This window comes from Doryrhamphus excisus, linkage group LG15 (assembly GCF_037039965.1).
Source record: "Doryrhamphus excisus strain RoL-2023G ecotype Guam linkage group LG15, RoL_Dexc_Guam_v1.1, whole genome shotgun sequence".
NCBI classification, from domain to species: domain Eukaryota; kingdom Metazoa; phylum Chordata; class Actinopteri; order Syngnathiformes; family Syngnathidae; genus Doryrhamphus; species Doryrhamphus excisus.
The window spans coordinates 17,505,228-17,524,312 of record NC_136371.1 but is presented as its reverse complement, the minus strand read 5'-3'; the positions used below and the strand labels follow the sequence as shown (position 1 = coordinate 17,524,312).

General features: G+C 42.0%; 1 protein-coding gene across 1 annotated transcript in view; it reads right to left on the bottom strand.

Moving 5' to 3' along the window:
* Positions 1-19,085, bottom strand: part of LOC131104531 (von Willebrand factor D and EGF domain-containing protein) — a 32,165-nt gene that overhangs the window by 11,954 nt on the left and 1,126 nt on the right. Inside the window, exons 2-28 of the mRNA XM_078796875.1 lie at positions 18,413-18,766; positions 17,046-17,230; positions 16,730-16,958; positions 16,399-16,464; positions 16,094-16,326; positions 14,176-14,265; positions 13,972-14,104; positions 13,538-13,761; positions 11,408-11,481; positions 11,058-11,340; positions 10,790-10,983; positions 9,865-10,721; positions 9,652-9,788; positions 7,504-7,665; positions 7,327-7,431; positions 5,850-5,964; positions 5,467-5,732; positions 5,184-5,403; positions 4,985-5,122; positions 4,752-4,909; positions 2,612-2,714; positions 2,379-2,516; positions 2,049-2,293; positions 911-1,262; positions 744-839; positions 520-615; positions 358-453 (exon numbers count right to left, since the gene is read on the bottom strand). Coding sequence (XP_078653001.1) covers positions 358-453; positions 520-615; positions 744-839; positions 911-1,262; positions 2,049-2,293; positions 2,379-2,516; positions 2,612-2,714; positions 4,752-4,909; positions 4,985-5,122; positions 5,184-5,403; positions 5,467-5,732; positions 5,850-5,964; positions 7,327-7,431; positions 7,504-7,665; positions 9,652-9,788; positions 9,865-10,721; positions 10,790-10,983; positions 11,058-11,340; positions 11,408-11,481; positions 13,538-13,761; positions 13,972-14,104; positions 14,176-14,265; positions 16,094-16,326; positions 16,399-16,464; positions 16,730-16,958; positions 17,046-17,230; positions 18,413-18,521 — 5,104 coding nt within the window. The 5' untranslated portion in view covers positions 18,522-18,766. The remainder of the gene's footprint in view (positions 1-357; positions 454-519; positions 616-743; positions 840-910; positions 1,263-2,048; positions 2,294-2,378; positions 2,517-2,611; positions 2,715-4,751; positions 4,910-4,984; positions 5,123-5,183; positions 5,404-5,466; positions 5,733-5,849; positions 5,965-7,326; positions 7,432-7,503; positions 7,666-9,651; positions 9,789-9,864; positions 10,722-10,789; positions 10,984-11,057; positions 11,341-11,407; positions 11,482-13,537; positions 13,762-13,971; positions 14,105-14,175; positions 14,266-16,093; positions 16,327-16,398; positions 16,465-16,729; positions 16,959-17,045; positions 17,231-18,412; positions 18,767-19,085) is intronic.

Below are 19,085 nucleotides of genomic sequence, written 5' to 3'. Positions count from 1 at the left end.
GGGGTGTTATTTCAGGCCTACAGGGCTCTAGTAATGTTAAAAACCATATTTAAAACATTGACTCCATTCACTCTTAATGTGTATGACTGTCCTATTGTATTTATATCTAAGATGGCTTATTTTTTTATTATGATGTCTCCTGCATCAGGTAATAATAAGTGTAAAGGTGAATATGGGGGTGTTATTTTATGTCAAGAGGGCTCTAATAATGGTAAAAGGTGCAGTTTTATATGCTGTAATTGTAGTAATATTGAATCTTTGCGATAATCGAGGGGCGACTATAGCACAGTACAACATATAAATAAAGCAGAAAAAATAAATGGAATAAGACAAATATATTTGTAGGCGTCAACTCACTGGTCTCACATCGGGGTCCGACAAAACCGTAAGGACAGGAGCACATCTGCGGCCCCACGCACGTGCCTCCATTTTCACATGGCGCCCTGCACAGAGCTGCAAACACGGATGTGGGTTACGTTGGAGGGAGGGAAATTATACAAAGATGAAATGAAGTTATACCATCCTGACAGCGCTCTCCATGGAACCCGCGGGGGCACTGGCACACCCCCGGGGCCATGCAGGATCCTCCATTCACACACTGTGGGTCACAAATTGCTACAAAACATAAAAGTAAGTCAGTTTCTATGCCGCTTATCATCACTAGGGATAAGTTAGGGATACAAATCCAGATCTTGCGCCCCCTTTTATGATTATATAGATATGGTTTTGTCTTTGAAATGTACCTGTTTGACAGCCCGGACCGGCGTAACCCGCCTTGCAGCGGCACTCGTTGGGCGCCGTGCACTCCATGTTCCGTCCGCACGCGTGCCTGCAAACGGCTTAAAGAACAAACATGTGCTTGACAGACGTCACCCCAGAAACCGAATGACGGTTCAGGTTCGGAGCTCACCTCGACATGTTTGTCCGTCTCCTGTGAAACCGACTGGGCAGGCGCCGCAGCGAAAACCGCTCTCCGATGTCGCATTGCATTGGACACCCGGAAAACAGGGGCGGTCATGACACGTCACATGATTAGTCACATGTACTTGGATCGGCGACACGTTCTTGTTCGTGGACTCCGTCAGCGAATAAGGCAAAGATCTGAGCGCCGCAGTAAGAGGGCGTACAGGTCTTACGGAGGTCCGGTGTTTGGTCCGGGAGGATGCTACATAATTAAGCAGGAAGTGGGTGGTCTGTCTGGACTGAGTGATGAGGTGAGGAGTGGGCGGAGTTACTTTGGAGGGTGTGTCTTGTTCAGACGGCTAAAATAAAAAGAAAGCGGTGAACTGGATGTTAAAAACAAAAGAATCAACAACAAGCATCTCTCCCAACATGTGTGTCTATATTATGTCTTATTTTCTCTTATTATATTTGTTAATAGGTGTATAACAAAGACTATAGGGGTGTTATTTCTGGCCTACAGGGCTCTAATAATGTTAAAAGCCATATTTAAAACAGGTTTTCTATGCTCTAACGTTGAAATATTCCATTGATAAATAATAATAATAATAATGATAATAATAATAATAATTATTATTATTTAGAGTAGTTAGAGTTAGAAAGTTAGAGCATAGAAAACCTGTTTAAATAATAAAATAATAAAATAATAAAATAATAAAATAATAAAATAATAAAATAATAAAATAATAAAATAATAAAATAATAAAATAATAAAATAATAAAATAATAAAATAATAAAATAATAAAATAATAAAATAATAACTGGACATTAAAAACAAAAGAATCAACAACAAGCATCTCTCCCAACATGTGTGTCTATATTATGTCTTATTTTCTCTTATTATATTTGTTAATAGGTGTATAACGGAGACTATAGGGGTGTTATTTCAGGCCTATAGGGCTCTAATAATGCTAAAAGCCATATTTAAAACAGGTTTTCTACGCTCTAACTTTAAAATATTCAATTTCTTATTGTTAATAATAATAATGATAATAATAATAGATAATAATAATAAATAATAAAATAAAAGAAAGCGGTGAACTTCAGACCGACTCATGGCGGCGCTCTTATCTGGGATGAGACTTACCCCCCTGGTATGGGCTCTGTGGGTGGCCGCGACAGGAAGTACACTGACTGTTGTTCTACCGAGATCACCAGAGACCGCCTCCCTCCTACCGGTACCACTTCCTCTCTCTGAAGCCAAATTCTGATGCAGCGTGGCGTCTCGTTTGGAAGGCAGGGCGGGTAAATGGAGGCTGGACACTTTGCTGCTGCTGTGCGGGGATCGGCTCTTTTGGCCTGCCGGCTGTTGAGGTGGAAGGTGATTGGACGCTGATTAAAAAAAAAAAAATTAACAAAATTCCAATTCAGTTCTCTTTAACAGAACGGGGATCCCGCCGGGTTCAAGTCCACGTACCTGCCTTGGCGTTCTTTACGCAGGTGCGGCCGTTGCCGTGGAGACCGGGCGGGCATCGACCACAAACGTAGCCAATATGGGGGAAGCGTCGGTTGATGCACTGAACGCCAGGAAAGCAAGGCCGGCTGGCACACGTGGCTGGAAAATTGACAGGAGAAAGATTTCATCCCGAAGGACAGACATATTTTATTCCATATTTCCATATTTCCATCCGATACGTCTCACGTTCTCACCTGCAACAGGTTTCCCTTTGTGATGCATCACACTGATGATGTTCTTCTCGAGAGTGCTAACCTTCACAGGGTCTGCTGGAATTCCTGCCATGCTCTTGGCAGCCTGGATTTGATAAATAATAATAACGATAATAATGATAATAATAATAATGACAACAGACAGAGACTATAGGGGTGTTATTTCAGGTCTACAGGGCTCTAATAATGTTAAAAGCCGTATTTAAAACAATTTTTTTACACTCTAACTTTAAAATATTCAATTGATAAATAATAATAATAATAATAATAATAATGATAATAATAATAACTGGACGTTAAAAACAAAAGAATCAACAACAAGCATCTCTCCCAACATGTGTGTCTATATTATGTCTTATTTTCTCTTATTATATTTGTTAATAGGTGTATAACAGAGACTATAGGGGTGTTATTTCAGGTCTACAGGGCTCTAATAATGTTAAAAGCCGTATTTAAAACACATTTTTTACACTCTAACTTTAAAATATTCAATTGATAAATAATAATAATAATAATAATAATAATAATAATAGTAATAATAATAATAATAATATAATAACATTATTATGTTAACAGGTGTATAACAGAGACTATAGGGGTGTTATTTCAGTCCTACAGGGCTCTAATAATGTTAAAAGCCGTATTTAAAACAAATTTTTTACACTCTAACTTTAAAATATTCAATTGATAAATAATAATAATAATAATAATAGTAATAGTAATCATAATAATAATAATAACATTATTATGTTAACAGGTGTATAACAGAGACTATAGGGGTGTTATTTCAGTCCTACAGGGCTCTAATAATGTTAAAAGCCATATTTAAAACAGTTTTTCTACACTCAAACTTTGAAATATTCAATTGATAAATAATAATAATAATAACAATAATAATAATAATAATAACTGGACGTTAAAAACAAAAGAATCAACAACAAGCATCTCTCCCGACATGTTTTCTCTTATTATATTTGTTAATAGGTGTATAACAGAGACTATAGGGGTGTTATTTCAGTCCTACAGGACTCTAATAATGTTAAAAGCCATATTTAAAACAGTTTTTTCTACACTCTAACTATGAAATATTCAATTGATAAATAATAATAATAATAACAATAATAATAATAATAATAACTGGGGGTTAAAAACAAAAGAATCAACAACATTTGTGTCTTATTTTCTCTTATTATATTTGTTAACAGGTGTATAACAGAGACTATAGGGGTGTTATTTCAGGCCTACAGGGCTCTAATAATGTTAAAAGCCATATTTGAAACAGTTTTTTCTACACTCTAACTATGAAATATTCAATTGATAATAATAATAATAATAATAATAATAATAACTGGGGGTTAAAAACAAAAGAATCAACAACATTTGTGTCTTATTTTCTCTTATTATATTTGTTAATAGGTGTGTAACAGAGACTATAGGGGTGTTATTTCAGGCCTACAGGGCTCTAATAATGTTAAGCCATATTTAAAACAGTTTTTCTACACTCTAACTTTGAAATATTCCATTGATTAATAATAATAATAATAATAATTAATAATAACTGGACGCTAAAAACAAAAGAATCAACAACAAGCATCTCTCCCAACATGTGCGTCTATATTATGTCATATTTTCTCTTATTATATTTGTTAATAGGTGTATAACAGAGACTATAGGGGTGTTATTTCAGGCCTACAGGGCTCTAATAATGTTAAAAGCCATATTTAAAACAGTTTTTTCTACACTTGAACTTTGAAATATTCAATTGATAAATAATAATAATAATAATAATAATAATAATAATAATAATAATAATAATAATAATTAATAACCTTGATGAAGGAGGAAATTTTGCTTCTATTTTGAGGAAACTGCCTCAGTTTTTGTACAAATTTGTCGATTCACCCTTACTGCTGACTCAGCATCCATGCTAAATAACCTGTCATGGGGCCAAAACAAGAAGGTGAAAAACACTATTGAATTTAGTCCCGCATCAACTACAACATTGATCCACTCCTCATTTATGATTATTTTACATTGTTTACTGCATGAAAAAAACATAATTATGTTATTGTTCATACAGTATTTTTGGGTGACTGGAACGGTTCTTCTCGAGAGTGCTAACCTTCACAGGGTCTGGTGGAATCCCTGCCATGCTCTTTGCAGACTGGATTTTTGGGTTTAGAGTTGTTGGGTTCTGCAAAAGAATCCCTGGAATCCCGTCGATGGGTGTTCTTGGACCCGATGTGGGAGCGATGGTAGCAGGCTCCTCATCCTCATCCACTGCACAACGGAGATTCATGATGATCGGATCACTCAAAGGGTCCAAAGTCACCTTAGTCCTTACCTTAGTCTTACCTGTGCACACGGTACCATTTCCCTGCATGCCTTCGGGGCAGGGACCGCAGGCGTAGGAACCGTGATTATTAAGGCATTGAACCCCTGTGAAACATGGCTTCCGCTCACACTCGTCAACATCCTCCTGACATACTGCGCCTGCAGAGACGTGCGTGATGATCATGCCAGGAAACCACGGGAACCAGAAGGAAATTGGTACCTGTCAACCCTGCGGGACACTTGCATCGGAATCCACCTGCTGTGTTGATGCATGTTCTGTCAGCACACGGCGCCGGAAAACATGGGTCCACGCTATCATTACACAGGTGGCCATGCTTCCCATCGGGACACACACACAGGTACTTCCCACTGCCGGCAGGGAAGCTGACATCGGTCACGCATGAGCCGCCATTTTGACATTCACACGGCAACACGTGGATCTATTAGGAAGCAAACGCGATTATGTAATCATAGTCGTTATAGTCATCACTTGTAGCAGCTACCTGAACCGTAAAGGTACTACGAGCATCACACTCGTCCGACAGCGTTAAGGAGAAACTCGACTGATGCTCCTCCTCTTCCGGAGCTGATGGGACTTCCCAGATGAGAAGCCCGGCCGGCGAGAGCGTGGCGTTCTTTGCGCCGGACTCCAGTTGAAATAACACGGCCGAGCCTTCAGTGTCTGACGCCGCAAACTGGAAGACAAAGTTCTCTCTGGAAAATGTCCGAAGGTCGCTTTGAGGTCGATGGAATTTTGGTGGCCGGTTGACTAGAAGAGATGTTAAACAACAGGTGCATGTTGGGAAACCCAAACTTCAGCAGCCGACCTCATGGTAAACGCAACCTCACTGATGACAAGGTGTGAGCGTTCAGAGCTACACCGTACCTTGGCTGAGGGACCACGTGAATTTGGAGGAGTCTGGATCACAAAGCAGGCACGGACTTCCTGGATTTATGTCACCTTCCGCGAAGCACATCCCGTCAATGTTACATATCCGGTCCTACCCGGAACACAAGAACAATAAACCGCAAGAACATTACGAGCTAATTTTCTGCAGCTTTTGGCGACCGCAGGCGAGCTTCTCTTTGCTACCTTGTGCGTGTTCACTCGTAAAAGCAATAACAACAGGACCCCCCCCCCACCTCCATGAGGCTTTTTATGGACACTTGAACGCAACCAGCTGCCGTGTTTTGGGGGAGGGCAAACATGTCTGCTTTTGTCATCACCGGCACTTCCTATGGTAATGGTAATGGTAATGGTAATGGTAATGGTAATGGTTTTATTTCATTTGAACATGCATCAGATTCCAATTGAATGCATCCCATAATCAGTTCCCAGTTCCACATGTCCGAAAGAAGTAGAAAGAAGCAAAGCTTATTAAATCCTACCCCTCCATCTGGTACTTTTACAATCAGTAACTGTTACATTTGTTCACTTCTTGCTTTTCTAGTATAATTTTTATTTAATTTTATTTTAATAAAAAATAAAATGTTTTTAATTTTTAAACATTTTTGAAATTTTTTTGATGGTTTTATTTCATACAATTGAATGCATCACATAATCAGTTCCCAGTTCCACATGTCCGAAAAGGAGTAGGAAGAAGCAAAGCTTATACTTTTACAATCAGTAACTGTTACATTTGTTCACTTCCTGCTTTTCTAATATCATTTTTATTTTTATTTTATTTTTTAAATAAAAAAAAAAATTTAAATTTTTTTAAATTTTTGTAATTTTTTTTAATGGTTTAATTTCATTTGAACATGCATCAGATTCCAATTGAGTGCATCCCATAATCAGTTCCCAGTTCCACATGTCCAAAAGGAGTAGGAAGAAGCAAAGCTTATTAAATCCTACCCCTCCATTTGGTACTTTTACAATCAGTAACTGTTACATTTGTTCACTTCCTGCTTTCCTGATATAGTTTAAGTTTGTTTTTTAAATTTAAATTTAAATTTAAAATTAATTTAAAATTAAAATAAAATTTAAAATTAATTTAAAATTAAATTTATATTTAAATTTAAAATTAATTTAAAATTAAAATTAAATTTAAAATTAATTTAAATTTAAATTTAAATTTACATTTAAATAACTTACATTTGTTCTACTGTCCTAATATAATTTAAGGTATTTTATTTTTGTTTATTTTATTATTTGTTTACATTTTTAAGTGTTTGTCCCATACCGAAGTATGAGCTGATATGACCATATAATGACATAATGGTTACCATAGTAACGGTCAATATAGTGATATATATAGCAAATCATGACTGGTTCAAGACTCTTCATCCTTGTATTTAGCAAATTTCTAGTTTTTGCCATCAGTTTATCAGAAGAAGAGCAAGAAATGATCCATCTGAGTTACCTTTAACTTACACAGTCCTGAGCCCGACGCCGGGCACACCTGACAGGTGCCATCGTAGATGGTCAGCACTTTGGTTTGGCTGTACTGGGATCCGTCGTTGGTCACCTGGGAACAGGAAACAGCCACAAAAATGACTAAAGAATTCATTAGAGCAACAAAGCCTCACTTGAATGACACCTTGATCTCCCAACGTGCGTATGCTTTGTCGACCATCAAGAAGTCTTCTGTGTTGACGGCGGCACTGCTCAGTGACGGAACGCTGCAGTCCAAAGCCTTAGAGCTCACAAATGCTGCTGCGGTTCTGTGTTTTTCACCCGGAATCCAAACACCGTTTACATACTGTGGAAGGAGAGAAGAAGAGGATCATGGAAGTTTCCACCAAGTAGTGCAGTTTCTGGGTGCTGGGAACTTGGATTATATTATGATATTTATCTTAACATAAAAATGAGATGAGTTTATATCGGATATTCCTGACATTAGTGTTCTGGAAAAAAATTGCGGAAGTAGGTTAGTTCTGGGAAATATCGGATATTGGTAAAAAAACAGGATCTAGCATGTCTAATTATTTTACAATATTTGAAAATGATGAATATCATCACTTTCTCACGCAAAGTGGTCTGCATATATAAAATATACAAATTAGCATGTTAACATAATAAGATACTCTATTATTATTTATTGTAAATTATTTAAATTATTTGTACAAATTACTGTTTACGCTTCTATCTATCTATCTATTGTTCATCAAGGTTAATTATTCTTATTCTCATTATTATTATTATTATTATTATTATTATTATTATTATTATTATTATTATTTATCAATGGAATATTTCAAAGTTAGAGTGTAGAAAAACTGTTTTAAATATGGCTTTTAACATTATTAGAGCCCTGTAGGCCTGAAATAACACCCCTATAGTCTCTGTTATACACCTATTAACAAATATAATAAGAGAAAATAAGACATAATATAGTATAGTAATATAATACAAATATTTGTGGCCAGAGGTACCAGAATTTTTCCAGTGGGGGGAAAAATATTGTGAAAAAATAAAGAATTCTACAGAAAAACTGTTTTAAATATGGCTTTTAACATTCTTAGAGCCCTGTAGGCCTGAAATAACACCCCTATAGTCTCTGTTATACACCTATTAACAAATATAATAAGACATAATATAGACACACAAATATTTGTGGACAGAGGTACCAGAATTTTTCCAGTGGGGGGAAAAATATTGTGAAAAAATAAAGAATTCTACACAAAAACTGTTTTAAATATGGCTTTTAACATTATTAGAGCCCTGTAGGCCTGAAATAACACCCCTATAGTCTCTGTTATACACTTATTAACAAATATAATAAGAGAAAATAAGACATAATATAGACCACAAATATTTGTGGCCAGAGGTACCAGAATTTTTCCAGTGGGGGGAAAAATATTGTGAAAAAATAAAGAATTCTACAGAAAAACTGTTTTAAATATGGCTTTTAACATTATTAGAGCCCTGTAGGCCTGAAATAACACCCCTATAGTCTCTGTTATACACTTATTAACAAATATAATAAGAGAAAATAAGACATAATATAGACACACAAATATTTGTGGACAGAGGTACCAGAATTTTTCCAGTGGGGGGAAAAATATTGTTAAAAAATAAAGAATTCTACAGAAAAACTGTTTTAAATATGGCTTTTAACATTATTAGAGCCCTGTAGGCCTGAAATAACACCCCTATAGTCTCTGTTATACACGTATTAACAAATATAATAAGAGAAAATAAGACATAATATAGACACACAAATATTTGTGGACAGGGGTACCAGAATTTTTCCAGTGGGGGGAAAAATATTGTGAAAAAATAAAGAATTCTACAGAAAAACTGTTTTAAATATGGCTTTTAACATTATTAGAGCCCTGTAGGTCTGAAATAACACCCCTATAGTCTCTGTTATACACTTATTAACAAATATAATAAGAGAAAATAAGACATAATATAGACACACAAAGCCAAGTTTTTCTTAAGCAGAGTCCTGACCCCCCCCCCCTCCAACCCCCTACTGAGAAAACTCATTTCAGCTGCTTGTACCTGCGATCTTGTCCTTCTGTTAAATGACCATTTTTAAATACGTTTTTTTGTTGAATTATATTTTTATATTTTTAGAATGTGGAGTGGACCAATAAAAAAACAGCAGCGGGCCACATTGGCCACCGGGCCACACTTTTGACACCACTGAACTGGACCGACAATCAGCTACTTTTGACAGTGGAAAATCATTTCATAGCGTATCAAAGTCAACATGGCTGAACCACGCGAGGTTGCTCACCTTCAGTCTGGTGGCTTGGCAGCTCAGGTTGGGAGAGTCCATGAAGCCCAGTCCGAAGACCTGGATTTTTCTGCAGTCGGATATTCTGATATCACACAAGCCGCCATTTTCCAGGTCACTTAGCTCAAGCGGCTGTGCTGTTTCAACCAGAAAACCAAAAGTCGCTAATTAGCGTTGAAATCAAAGTATCGTGAGAACATCGATGAGACTCACCGACGGCGACGCTGCAGTCGTATGAGCTGAAGCTTCGGTGACATCGACAGCCAAACTCTGTGCACTCGCCGTTGCCATTGCATAAATTAGGGCACCGCAAGGCAGCCATGACCTCCCCAGGAAGTCCCCGGTGACCGAGTGGCTCCATGTCCTTCTGGGCCCGGTTGTCCAGCAGTCTCCTCTCGCACTCATTCTCCAGGTAAGAAAGCAGAGCCTCATCCCAGCTCAAATCATCTTTCAGCTGAAGATCCAGAATACAGAGGTCCACAACTTCGTCGAGACGTCGTCCCAGCAGCCCTCGGCACACTGTTCCAACTGTGGAGTTGGACAGTGCAGTGTGGCACACCTCCAGAGCTTTGCCGGAAGTCAGACCGCTCGGTGTAGGCCAATGAGGTCGAACCTCTGGTCGCAGTTTTATGAGGTGATCCTCTGGGAAAAAGTATGCAAGGTGCTCCAGGTCTGACTGGGTCAGAATTTGAGAGTCCAAGACCGACTGGAAGTCAAACATCGTCTGTCTCCTCAGTCTTTCAGACAAAATTAGAAGATCATCTCTGAATGCTTCTTGGTTGTCATTATGGTCGTTAAACTGGGGGCGAAACCTGTCCAAGGAGTGACCGGAGGACAGGTTCAGGGTTCTTGCCTCTCTTTTGGGATGCTTGATGTACTCCAGTGTGGTGTCCACAGAAGGGAACACAGATATGTAATCCACATTGTCCTGAGCGGTGCAATCAGAGTGAGACAATAAACCAAGTCCCTCTTGGGAAGAACTCTTTTTCCGGCACCGGCAGAAAGATCTCTTGTCGTCTTTTCTGGAACCAGGAGGGGTTTTGTCGAATAAACTGTCACCAGGAGCTATCCTAACCCAGACACGCAAACATGAGTCAGAACATGACACAGGCGTTATTAGATGATACCTAAGTCCCACCTCCAGTTCTCTATGAAGCCATGCAAGTCATCATGGCTGACTTTGGAACCGTGGATGTCATTGTTGCTATTGCGGTCAAAGGTTCCGCAGAGGCCTTGTGTGTTCCCGAAGTCAAGACTCGGCGCCCGGATGGACAGACTCATCCCCCACTCGCCAATGTCAGCACGGACAAAAGCCCCAGAAGGAAAAATCATCTGCGGAGTGGAAACCTCGTACACATGAACGTTTCTGCAAGATTTAGGCTCTACTAGCAAGACCGGATACCTACAGTGATTTTCTTTCCCTGGTGAGATTCCAGAACACGGACCTGGCGGCTGTAACCATTCTCCTCACCGAGGACTTTCACCGTGATCTGAGGTCTCGGTTCCTGCGGTCGACCATTGCACATGTCAAATATGGCTACGTCGTTACCCTCTCGAGCCGCAACACCGCAGGCGCAAGCCACAGCGTACTGACGACCGCCGCAGTCCCACTGCCGTGAGTGGACCTCAAAGTCCCTGGAGAGGCTACGGTACAGAAGGAAGGTACCAGTCTCGTGGTTGTCGTAGCGCCTGCGTGAATATGTGAAAGAAAGCAAATACATCCGAATTGTGTTCGATCTCCCTGCACTTTAACTACCTGCCGTCCAGCGTGATGACATGTGGATCCGTCAGTGAGTAGCACATGGAAGTGGGGACGTCCTGGACCGTGACCTGCAGGCAGAGGAAAGAGAGCAAAAAATAAGTGTTTTTTTTTTTCCAAAGCCTTTTTGACCCTGCTCTTTGATGTTTTCATTAAACACAGATGGAGAAGTCGTCCTCAGAGCCAAGTCGTCTCTGGGGCGGACACTAATGATCATGTAGAGCAATGACCCCGCCCCCACGGCTGTCATATAAACAGAGACATCCTTTCATTTATTTTTCTTCTGGTTATATAATTGTGCATTAAAATGGGTCACCGTTATTAGATATAATCTCTTCGCTGATCCCACAACAATAGACCCTTCCCAGAGGATCGACAGCAGGGGTCTCTCTCAACTTACCTGGGGGGGCGCTGGGGGGAGTCTGGTGTGAGGCTGGGCTGCAGCAAGCATTCCCAAGCACCATGTGAAAGATAAGATGTGGTTTTCTCTTGGAATATACATATTTAAATCCGTTTTTTAATGTTTTTTAACTGGGAATGTCTAACACGGTGGTCGAGTGGTTAGCGCGCAGACCTCACAGCTAGGAGACCGGGGTTCAATTCCACACTCAGATATCTCTGTGTGGAGTTTGCATGGGGTTTTTTTCCGGGTACTCCGGTTTCGTCCCACATTCCAAAAAAAAAACATGCTAGGTTAATTAGCGACTCCAAATTGTCCATAGGTATGAATGAGAGTGTGAATGGTTGTTTGTCTATAAAACAAACACCCATTTGTTGAAAATAAACAAATTTTCAACAACAACAAAAAAATTTCCGGGTGACCCTCGTGAGGAAAAGCGAAGAAAATGAATGAAATTTTGTATTAAAATTGTATTTTAATGCATCTTTTACTTTTTTATTTCTTTTTCTCGACTGTAAAGCGTTTTTTAGTACTCTGAAAAGCGTGATTCAAATAAATAAAAATTATATACTATAGCTTCTTAGCATATCGACGTGTTGCTTTGTCAGGAGTTCAGGTATGTTAACAATAGTATTCTTGATGTCGGTGCTGCCAACTCGCCTGACATCATTTACCAGCTTTTCCATTCATTTTCTACCGCTTATCCTCACGAGGGTCGCAGGGGTGCTGGAGCCTATCCCAGCTGTCTTGTGGCGAGAGGCGGGGTCCACCCCGGTGGACTGGTCGCCAGCCAATCACAGGGCACATATAGACAAACAACCATTCACACTCACATTCATACCTATGGACAATTTGGAGTCGCTAATTAACCTAGCATGTTTTTGGAATGTGGGAGGAAACCGGAGTACCCGGAGAAAATGCACGCATGCACGGGGAGAACATGCAAACTCCACGCAGAGATGGCCGAGGGTGGGAATTGAACCCCAGTCTCCTAGCTGTGAGGTCTGCACGCTAACCACTAGACCGCCGTGCCGCCAGCACGATACAAATAAATTTAAAAAAATTATATACTATAGCTTCTTAGCATATCTACATGTTGCTTTGTCAGGAGTTCAGGTATGTTAACAATAGTATTCTTGATGTCGGTGCTGCCAACTCGCTTGACATCATTTACCAGCTTTTCCATTCATTTTCTACCGCTTATCCTCACGAGGGTCGCGGGGGTGCTGGAGCCTATCCCAGCTGTCTTTGGGCGAGAGGCGGCGGCCAGCCAATCACAGGGCACATATAGACAAACAACCATTCACACTCACATTCATACCTATGGACAATTTGGAGTGGCTAATTAACCTAGCATGTTTTTGGAATGTGGGAGGAAACCGGAGTACACGGAGAAAACGCACACATGCACGGGGAGAACATGCAAACTCCACACAGAGATGGCCAAGGGTGGAATTGAACCCTGGTCTCATAGCTGTGAGGTCTCCGCGCTAACCACTCGACCACCGTGCAGCCCCACTTTATTATTATGCCCAATTAAAGAGCCTCATCCTTTAAACAAGCTCACTTGCCTCTGAACATTTTTTGTGGGACTCAAGTTCCACGGGCCAATTCCCATAAGAAGTGACAAAACCTTTCAGGAACCTACAAACGCCTCAAACATCCCTGGAATGTTCTCATCGAGCCTTAAGGTCCTCCACGCACACGTAACATCAATATGGACTCACTTTCAGCGAAGTCGCCATGTAACCTCTCCAAAGACGAGGTACACCTGCTGCGACAGCGGCGCCGATCATGCTGATCCGATTCCCATCCCGTGTGAAGTCGGTGACAGCGGTGACGAAGAAGGAAACCCGGGCGCAGATTCCCTTGTGGCAGGTAGGGGAAGTTGGCCGGAGCTCCACCTGGCAGGCGGAGAGCGCCACATTGGAGACCTCGTCTCCGAGCCGGTCTGTGGACGCCAGGGAGTAGAGGAGCACAAGTGGCTGGGGGTGTTGGAACAGTCGGAATTTCAACAGCTTATTCCAAACGGAGAATAGGAATAGGATTTTTTTTTTTTCGACCACTTCACTTATTTGTTTACATTTTCCGGATCTCATTTTTTTGTGATTTTAAGGAGAAATCAAGTTGTTCCTGATTAGTGATAAGCAGCTGGTTTTACCTGGTTCCTGCACACTCAGCACCACAGGAACGCCACACTTGTTGACATCGTAGCAGGAGAGAGGAACCGTGCTGATGATGCTGACCTCGTGTTCCTCGCCATTCTCCGCTATATGTAGCGACGGAACTGAGAACTGGACAAAAAAAAAAGAACAAAATTGATTTTCTGTTTTTGCTGTCGAAGCCCAACAAAGTGCCTGCTCACCTTCAGCCCAGCGTAGAAGGCTTCACTCTCCCTGGGAGAAGATCGGCTGCCGGTGACGTTGGCTTGGACCGTTGAGACACTGCACGAGAACTGCAGGACAAACAACCTTTGACATGTAATGTCTCACAAGCAGGATTCTTTCCAGCACGAGACAAGATGTTTGTCTTCCATCAAAACATTTTCACAGAACACAGAGACGACATTAAACTGACCTATGACCCCGCCCGTTCCAGACCCGACTAATCCGACCCCGGAGCCCAAATATGGGAGCACAGCATTCAGCAGCTGCATATGACCTCACCTCACTTTCACTTCTTCATATTTCCAAGCCACGCGTCATCGCTTCGGGAAATTAAATGATCTACACATTCCTCTGTCATCCATGGCTCCACGTGGGAGGTCACGGTGACACCTGTGGCGTGCGAGAAGCAGCAGGTCGCTGCTTGCTCCTTCGACTGACGAGAAGATTAGAACCTTGCGCGTGGCAGTGTCATGTTATTAAAACCTCGGGAACGCAGGTTTCAAACTCAAGGCCAGGAAGCGAAGCAAAATGGAAATCATTGTTTTCTTCTTTAGAATGGGACCATGCAGATGCGGATGCTTAAGATCAGGGGTCTCAAACTCAATTTACTTTACTTCCTTTCAACTTAAATCGCCCAAAACTTACCACTTCCACACGGATAGGGAGGATAACTATTAACAGTTATTTAACCTTTAACATGAACATGAATCAAATGTAATAATTTTTTCTGGGTACATGATACCATACAGCATCCATATCAAACTTGCGTGGGCCGCGCTAACGTTAAATTTTCATATCAAGGCGGGGGCCTCAAACTAGTGTCCTGCGGGCCACATTTGGCCCGCGGGCCGCATGTTTGAGACCCCTGGTGTAGATTCTCTTGTTCCTCCAAGGATTTGTGTATCAAAACTGTGAGATGTAAAGGGTAAAACTTTATTTAATAAGGAACTACCCAACCCTAACCACTACTCATTAGTACCTCGTTAACTACTGTATTTGTGTGTACTTTATTGTAAGGTGAGCCCAAAAAGTTGTAATTACGAGATAGGGAAGTCTTAAATTTTGAGAGAAAAAGTCAAAGGCGGGGCCTCAAACTAGTGTCTTGCGGCCCACATTTGGCCCGCGGGCCGCATGTTTGAGACTACTGGTGTAGATTCTCTTGTTCCTCCGAAGATTTGTGTATCAAAATTGTGAGATGTAAAGGGTAAAACTTTATTAAGGAACTACCCAACCCTAACCACTACTCATTAGTACCTCGTTAACTACTGTATTTGTGTGTACTTTATGGTAAGATGAGCCCAAAAAGTTGTAATTACTAGATAGGGAAGTCTTAAATTTTGAGAGAAAAAGTCAAAGGCGGGGCCTCAAACTCGTGTCTTGCGGCCCACATTTGGCCCGCGGGCCGCATGTTTGAGACTACTGGTGTAGATTCTCTTGTTCCTCCGAAGATTTGTGTATCAAAATTGTGAGATGTAAAGGGTAAAACTTTATTAAGGAACTACCCAACCCTAACCACTACTCATTAGTACCTCGTTAACTACTGTATTTGTGTGTACTTTATGGTAAGATGAGCCCAAAAAGTTGTAATTACTAGATAGGGAAGTCTTAAATTTTGAGAGAAAAAGTCAAAGGGGGGGCCTCAAACTAGTGTCCTGTGGGCCACATTTGGCCCGCGGGCCGCGTGTTTGAGGCCTGTTTGCCTTTAAACTGCCCACGTTACGCTTTGATTGGCAGGTTAATGAATGAATGCAATAGCGCTGATGACTGATCCAGGGCAGCAGAGTCAACTCGCCCTGGTCGGCGAGGCTCTCCGGGCGATAAAACGACCGTGTTTGTTTATGATACTTATTGCTCGTTAAGGCGTCAAACCAAAAAATGTCATCTGGTAATAATTACCGTCTCTCCCAGCCTGAAGTGAACGCCATCCATCTCCACCAAGGCGAACGGCTTCACCGTGGACTCTTGACGGATCTGGACCTTCATGCTGTGGCTGATGTGACGCGCCCAAACCACGTGGAAGCCTAGCGGGTGACTCCATGGTGGCGGGATGAAGGAGCACCTCAAGTGGACGCTGTGGCCGATTAGCTCTGGAGCGATGACCGGCCGCGACAGCAAGGACGGCAGAGCGGCTGTAGGCAGATGATGCGACGGGTAGAGCGGAGATGGTTGACGAGGGTATTCTATTACTGAAGTGAGCTTACCTTTGCACCGCCCGTTTGCCTCCACCTCACCTGGCGGGCAGATCCGAGGTGCCAACGTTGGAGCAACTGATGGCAGAAAGAAATGGTTGCACATGCACTAATCGAAAAGTCGAGAGAGCTAACCCTCGAGCTAAAATCCTACACGGTCAACTCCAAGTCCAGCGCTACACTGACTGGCATCCGTTACCCTCACCCCCCTGAGCCGCACTCTCATTTGGGCCATGGCGGCAATGCAACCTGCTTGGCTCAGCCAGAGCACTAGCCGTTGAGCTAAAAGACTGACTACTCCATTGTGGTTCAGGTTCAGGTTCAGGGAGTGAGGTTTACGAACCTTTGGCGCAGTATCCCATGCAACCCTGCGTGGGCTGCAGGTAGTAGAGCATGAAGTCGCCACAGTTGTGCACCATGACGGGGATGCGGAATAGGCAACAGTCTTTGGTGCTGCCATGGAAGAATTGCCAGGTGGCACAGGCAGAAACCTGGCGAACCTCACCGGGCCGCGGTAGGGGCGTGTCCTTCACTGAGAGCCACACGGGTGCCTGCGTCCCACAGCGATTCATCTGCGGGGGGGGGGGGGGGGGGGCATAAACAGCAACATAAGTCGTAAGAACGCTGAGACGCTCTCAGATGCAGAAACTCGTACGTGCCTCAACGCAGCTGGTCGGCATCTCAGCTGGCTTGTTGTTGATCTTGAATCGGTACCACGCCGGCGCCAGCGAGTGGTCGCAGACCAGGTCTTGGATGGACGTACTCTGTATCTCAGTGGAGTCGAAGTCAACACTGCGGTAAGGGTTCCACAGAGTGCGATGGCCTCCAGAGGAGCACTCTGGTGCTGAAGATACAAAGACTATATGTTCAGTTCTTACGGTACCATCGTTCCATGTCTGACAGTCCTGCAACCACGCCATTTGTAGGCGGAGTCTAAATCCAGCAAATAGCAGATAACGCCACAGGACGGCAAAAGGATGTTCTTTTACCTCCTTTGGACAAACTTGTGTTGGGCTTTTAGTTTTTTCACACTCAGGCTTGGACCATCTGACCAGGAGTTGGTATGGACCACCAGTGGTCTCAAAGTCACCTTACCTGGGGGGATTTTGGTGAGGCTGGGTCGTATCATGGTCTGCTGAGTGACCCCCCCAAAAAGTCCAGGGCCACGCTAATAATAATAAAAATAATGATCAAGCTCATTAATCATGAGCTGAAAATGCCCCCCGGCCACATTTTGGACACCACTGACCCACGCGTTTTAAGGCAATTTCGAAGCTGCTTGACTTTACAACCCCGTTAAAGTTTACAACCACAAGCTTTGAAGTGCCTTGGGAGACAAAGGATGTCAACAAGATGGCCGCAATGAGTCACGATGAGGTCAGGAAGACGAAAACAAGAACAGACAAGAATGGTGTAGCTCAGGGGTCTCAAACTCAATTTACTTGGGGGCCACTGGAGCTCGGGTCTGGGTGAGACTGGGCCGCATCAGGTTTTCCAAACCCCCCCAAAAAAAACTAACAAGTTATTTTCTTTAAACTTACCACTTCCACACGGATAAGGAGGATAACCATTAACAGTTATTTAACCTTTAACATGAACATTAATCAAACATAATAATTTTTTCTGGGTACATGATACCATACGGCATCCATATCAAACTAACATTAAACTTTCATATCAAGGCGGGGGCCTCAAACTAGTGTCCTGCGGGCCACATTTGGCCCGCGGTCCGCATGTTTGAGACCCCTGGTGTAGATTCTTTGTTCCTCCAAAGATTTGTGTATCAAAATTGTGACATGTAAAGGGTAAAACTTTATTTAATAAGGAACTATTTAATAAGTGAGCCACTATTGTTGATACTCATGCTGATACTTTTTGCTTACAATTGTTTAAGTTCATTTAATGAGTTAGTGGTGTTGAATTGACTTATTATTATAATCAAAATAACACTCATCAATATTTGAAAAACTTCCAAGACTTTGGATGGCGAGCAAGGTAAAAAGTAAATCAAAGGGCGATCACTTACCGAGCAGCGCAAACGTCCCGAACTGCGCCACAAGCAGCACCAGCAGCACCAGCTGTGGCGCATTTCCCAAATGGCGCACAAAAGGAGCCGATGCGCCACTCTTCTTCATGTCTGCGTGCGTGGGAAACACCAACGACGGGCGGGGGAGCTTCAGTGGCGCGGCGGTTCCATCGGAAGTTTAGTGCAGAAGTTGCAAAATGTCAGCTGAGTGGCGCAAACACCAGCTGTTTTGCGCGGATCGCTCGCCGTAGACTAAATGCGTCAGGGGTCGCAGCGAGGAGGAGGAGGAGGAGGAGGAACTTCAAGGAGGGATGGTGGTTGGTGGTGGTGCTGGGGGGTAAACATCAGGTCGAGCTGCAAATGAAAGGACAGGTGTGCGCATGCGCACATAGCTTCTCATTCTCATGTCCCTTAACGCCTTTACTATCTTTTTTTTTTGGTGCCAACATTTAAAATACCAACAAATAAAACACAACATCATCGAGAGAAAACACAGATATTTGTGAAAAGAACTGAAAGATAAAGATTTTATGACAAAAGTACAATATATGTCAATGGTGGCCAAAATAGAGAAAAATGTTGCAATTTTATAAGAATAAACATGTACTATTATGAGAAAAAATTATGTCATTTTAGTAGCATAGAGTATTCAATTGAAATTTGGGGAAAATTA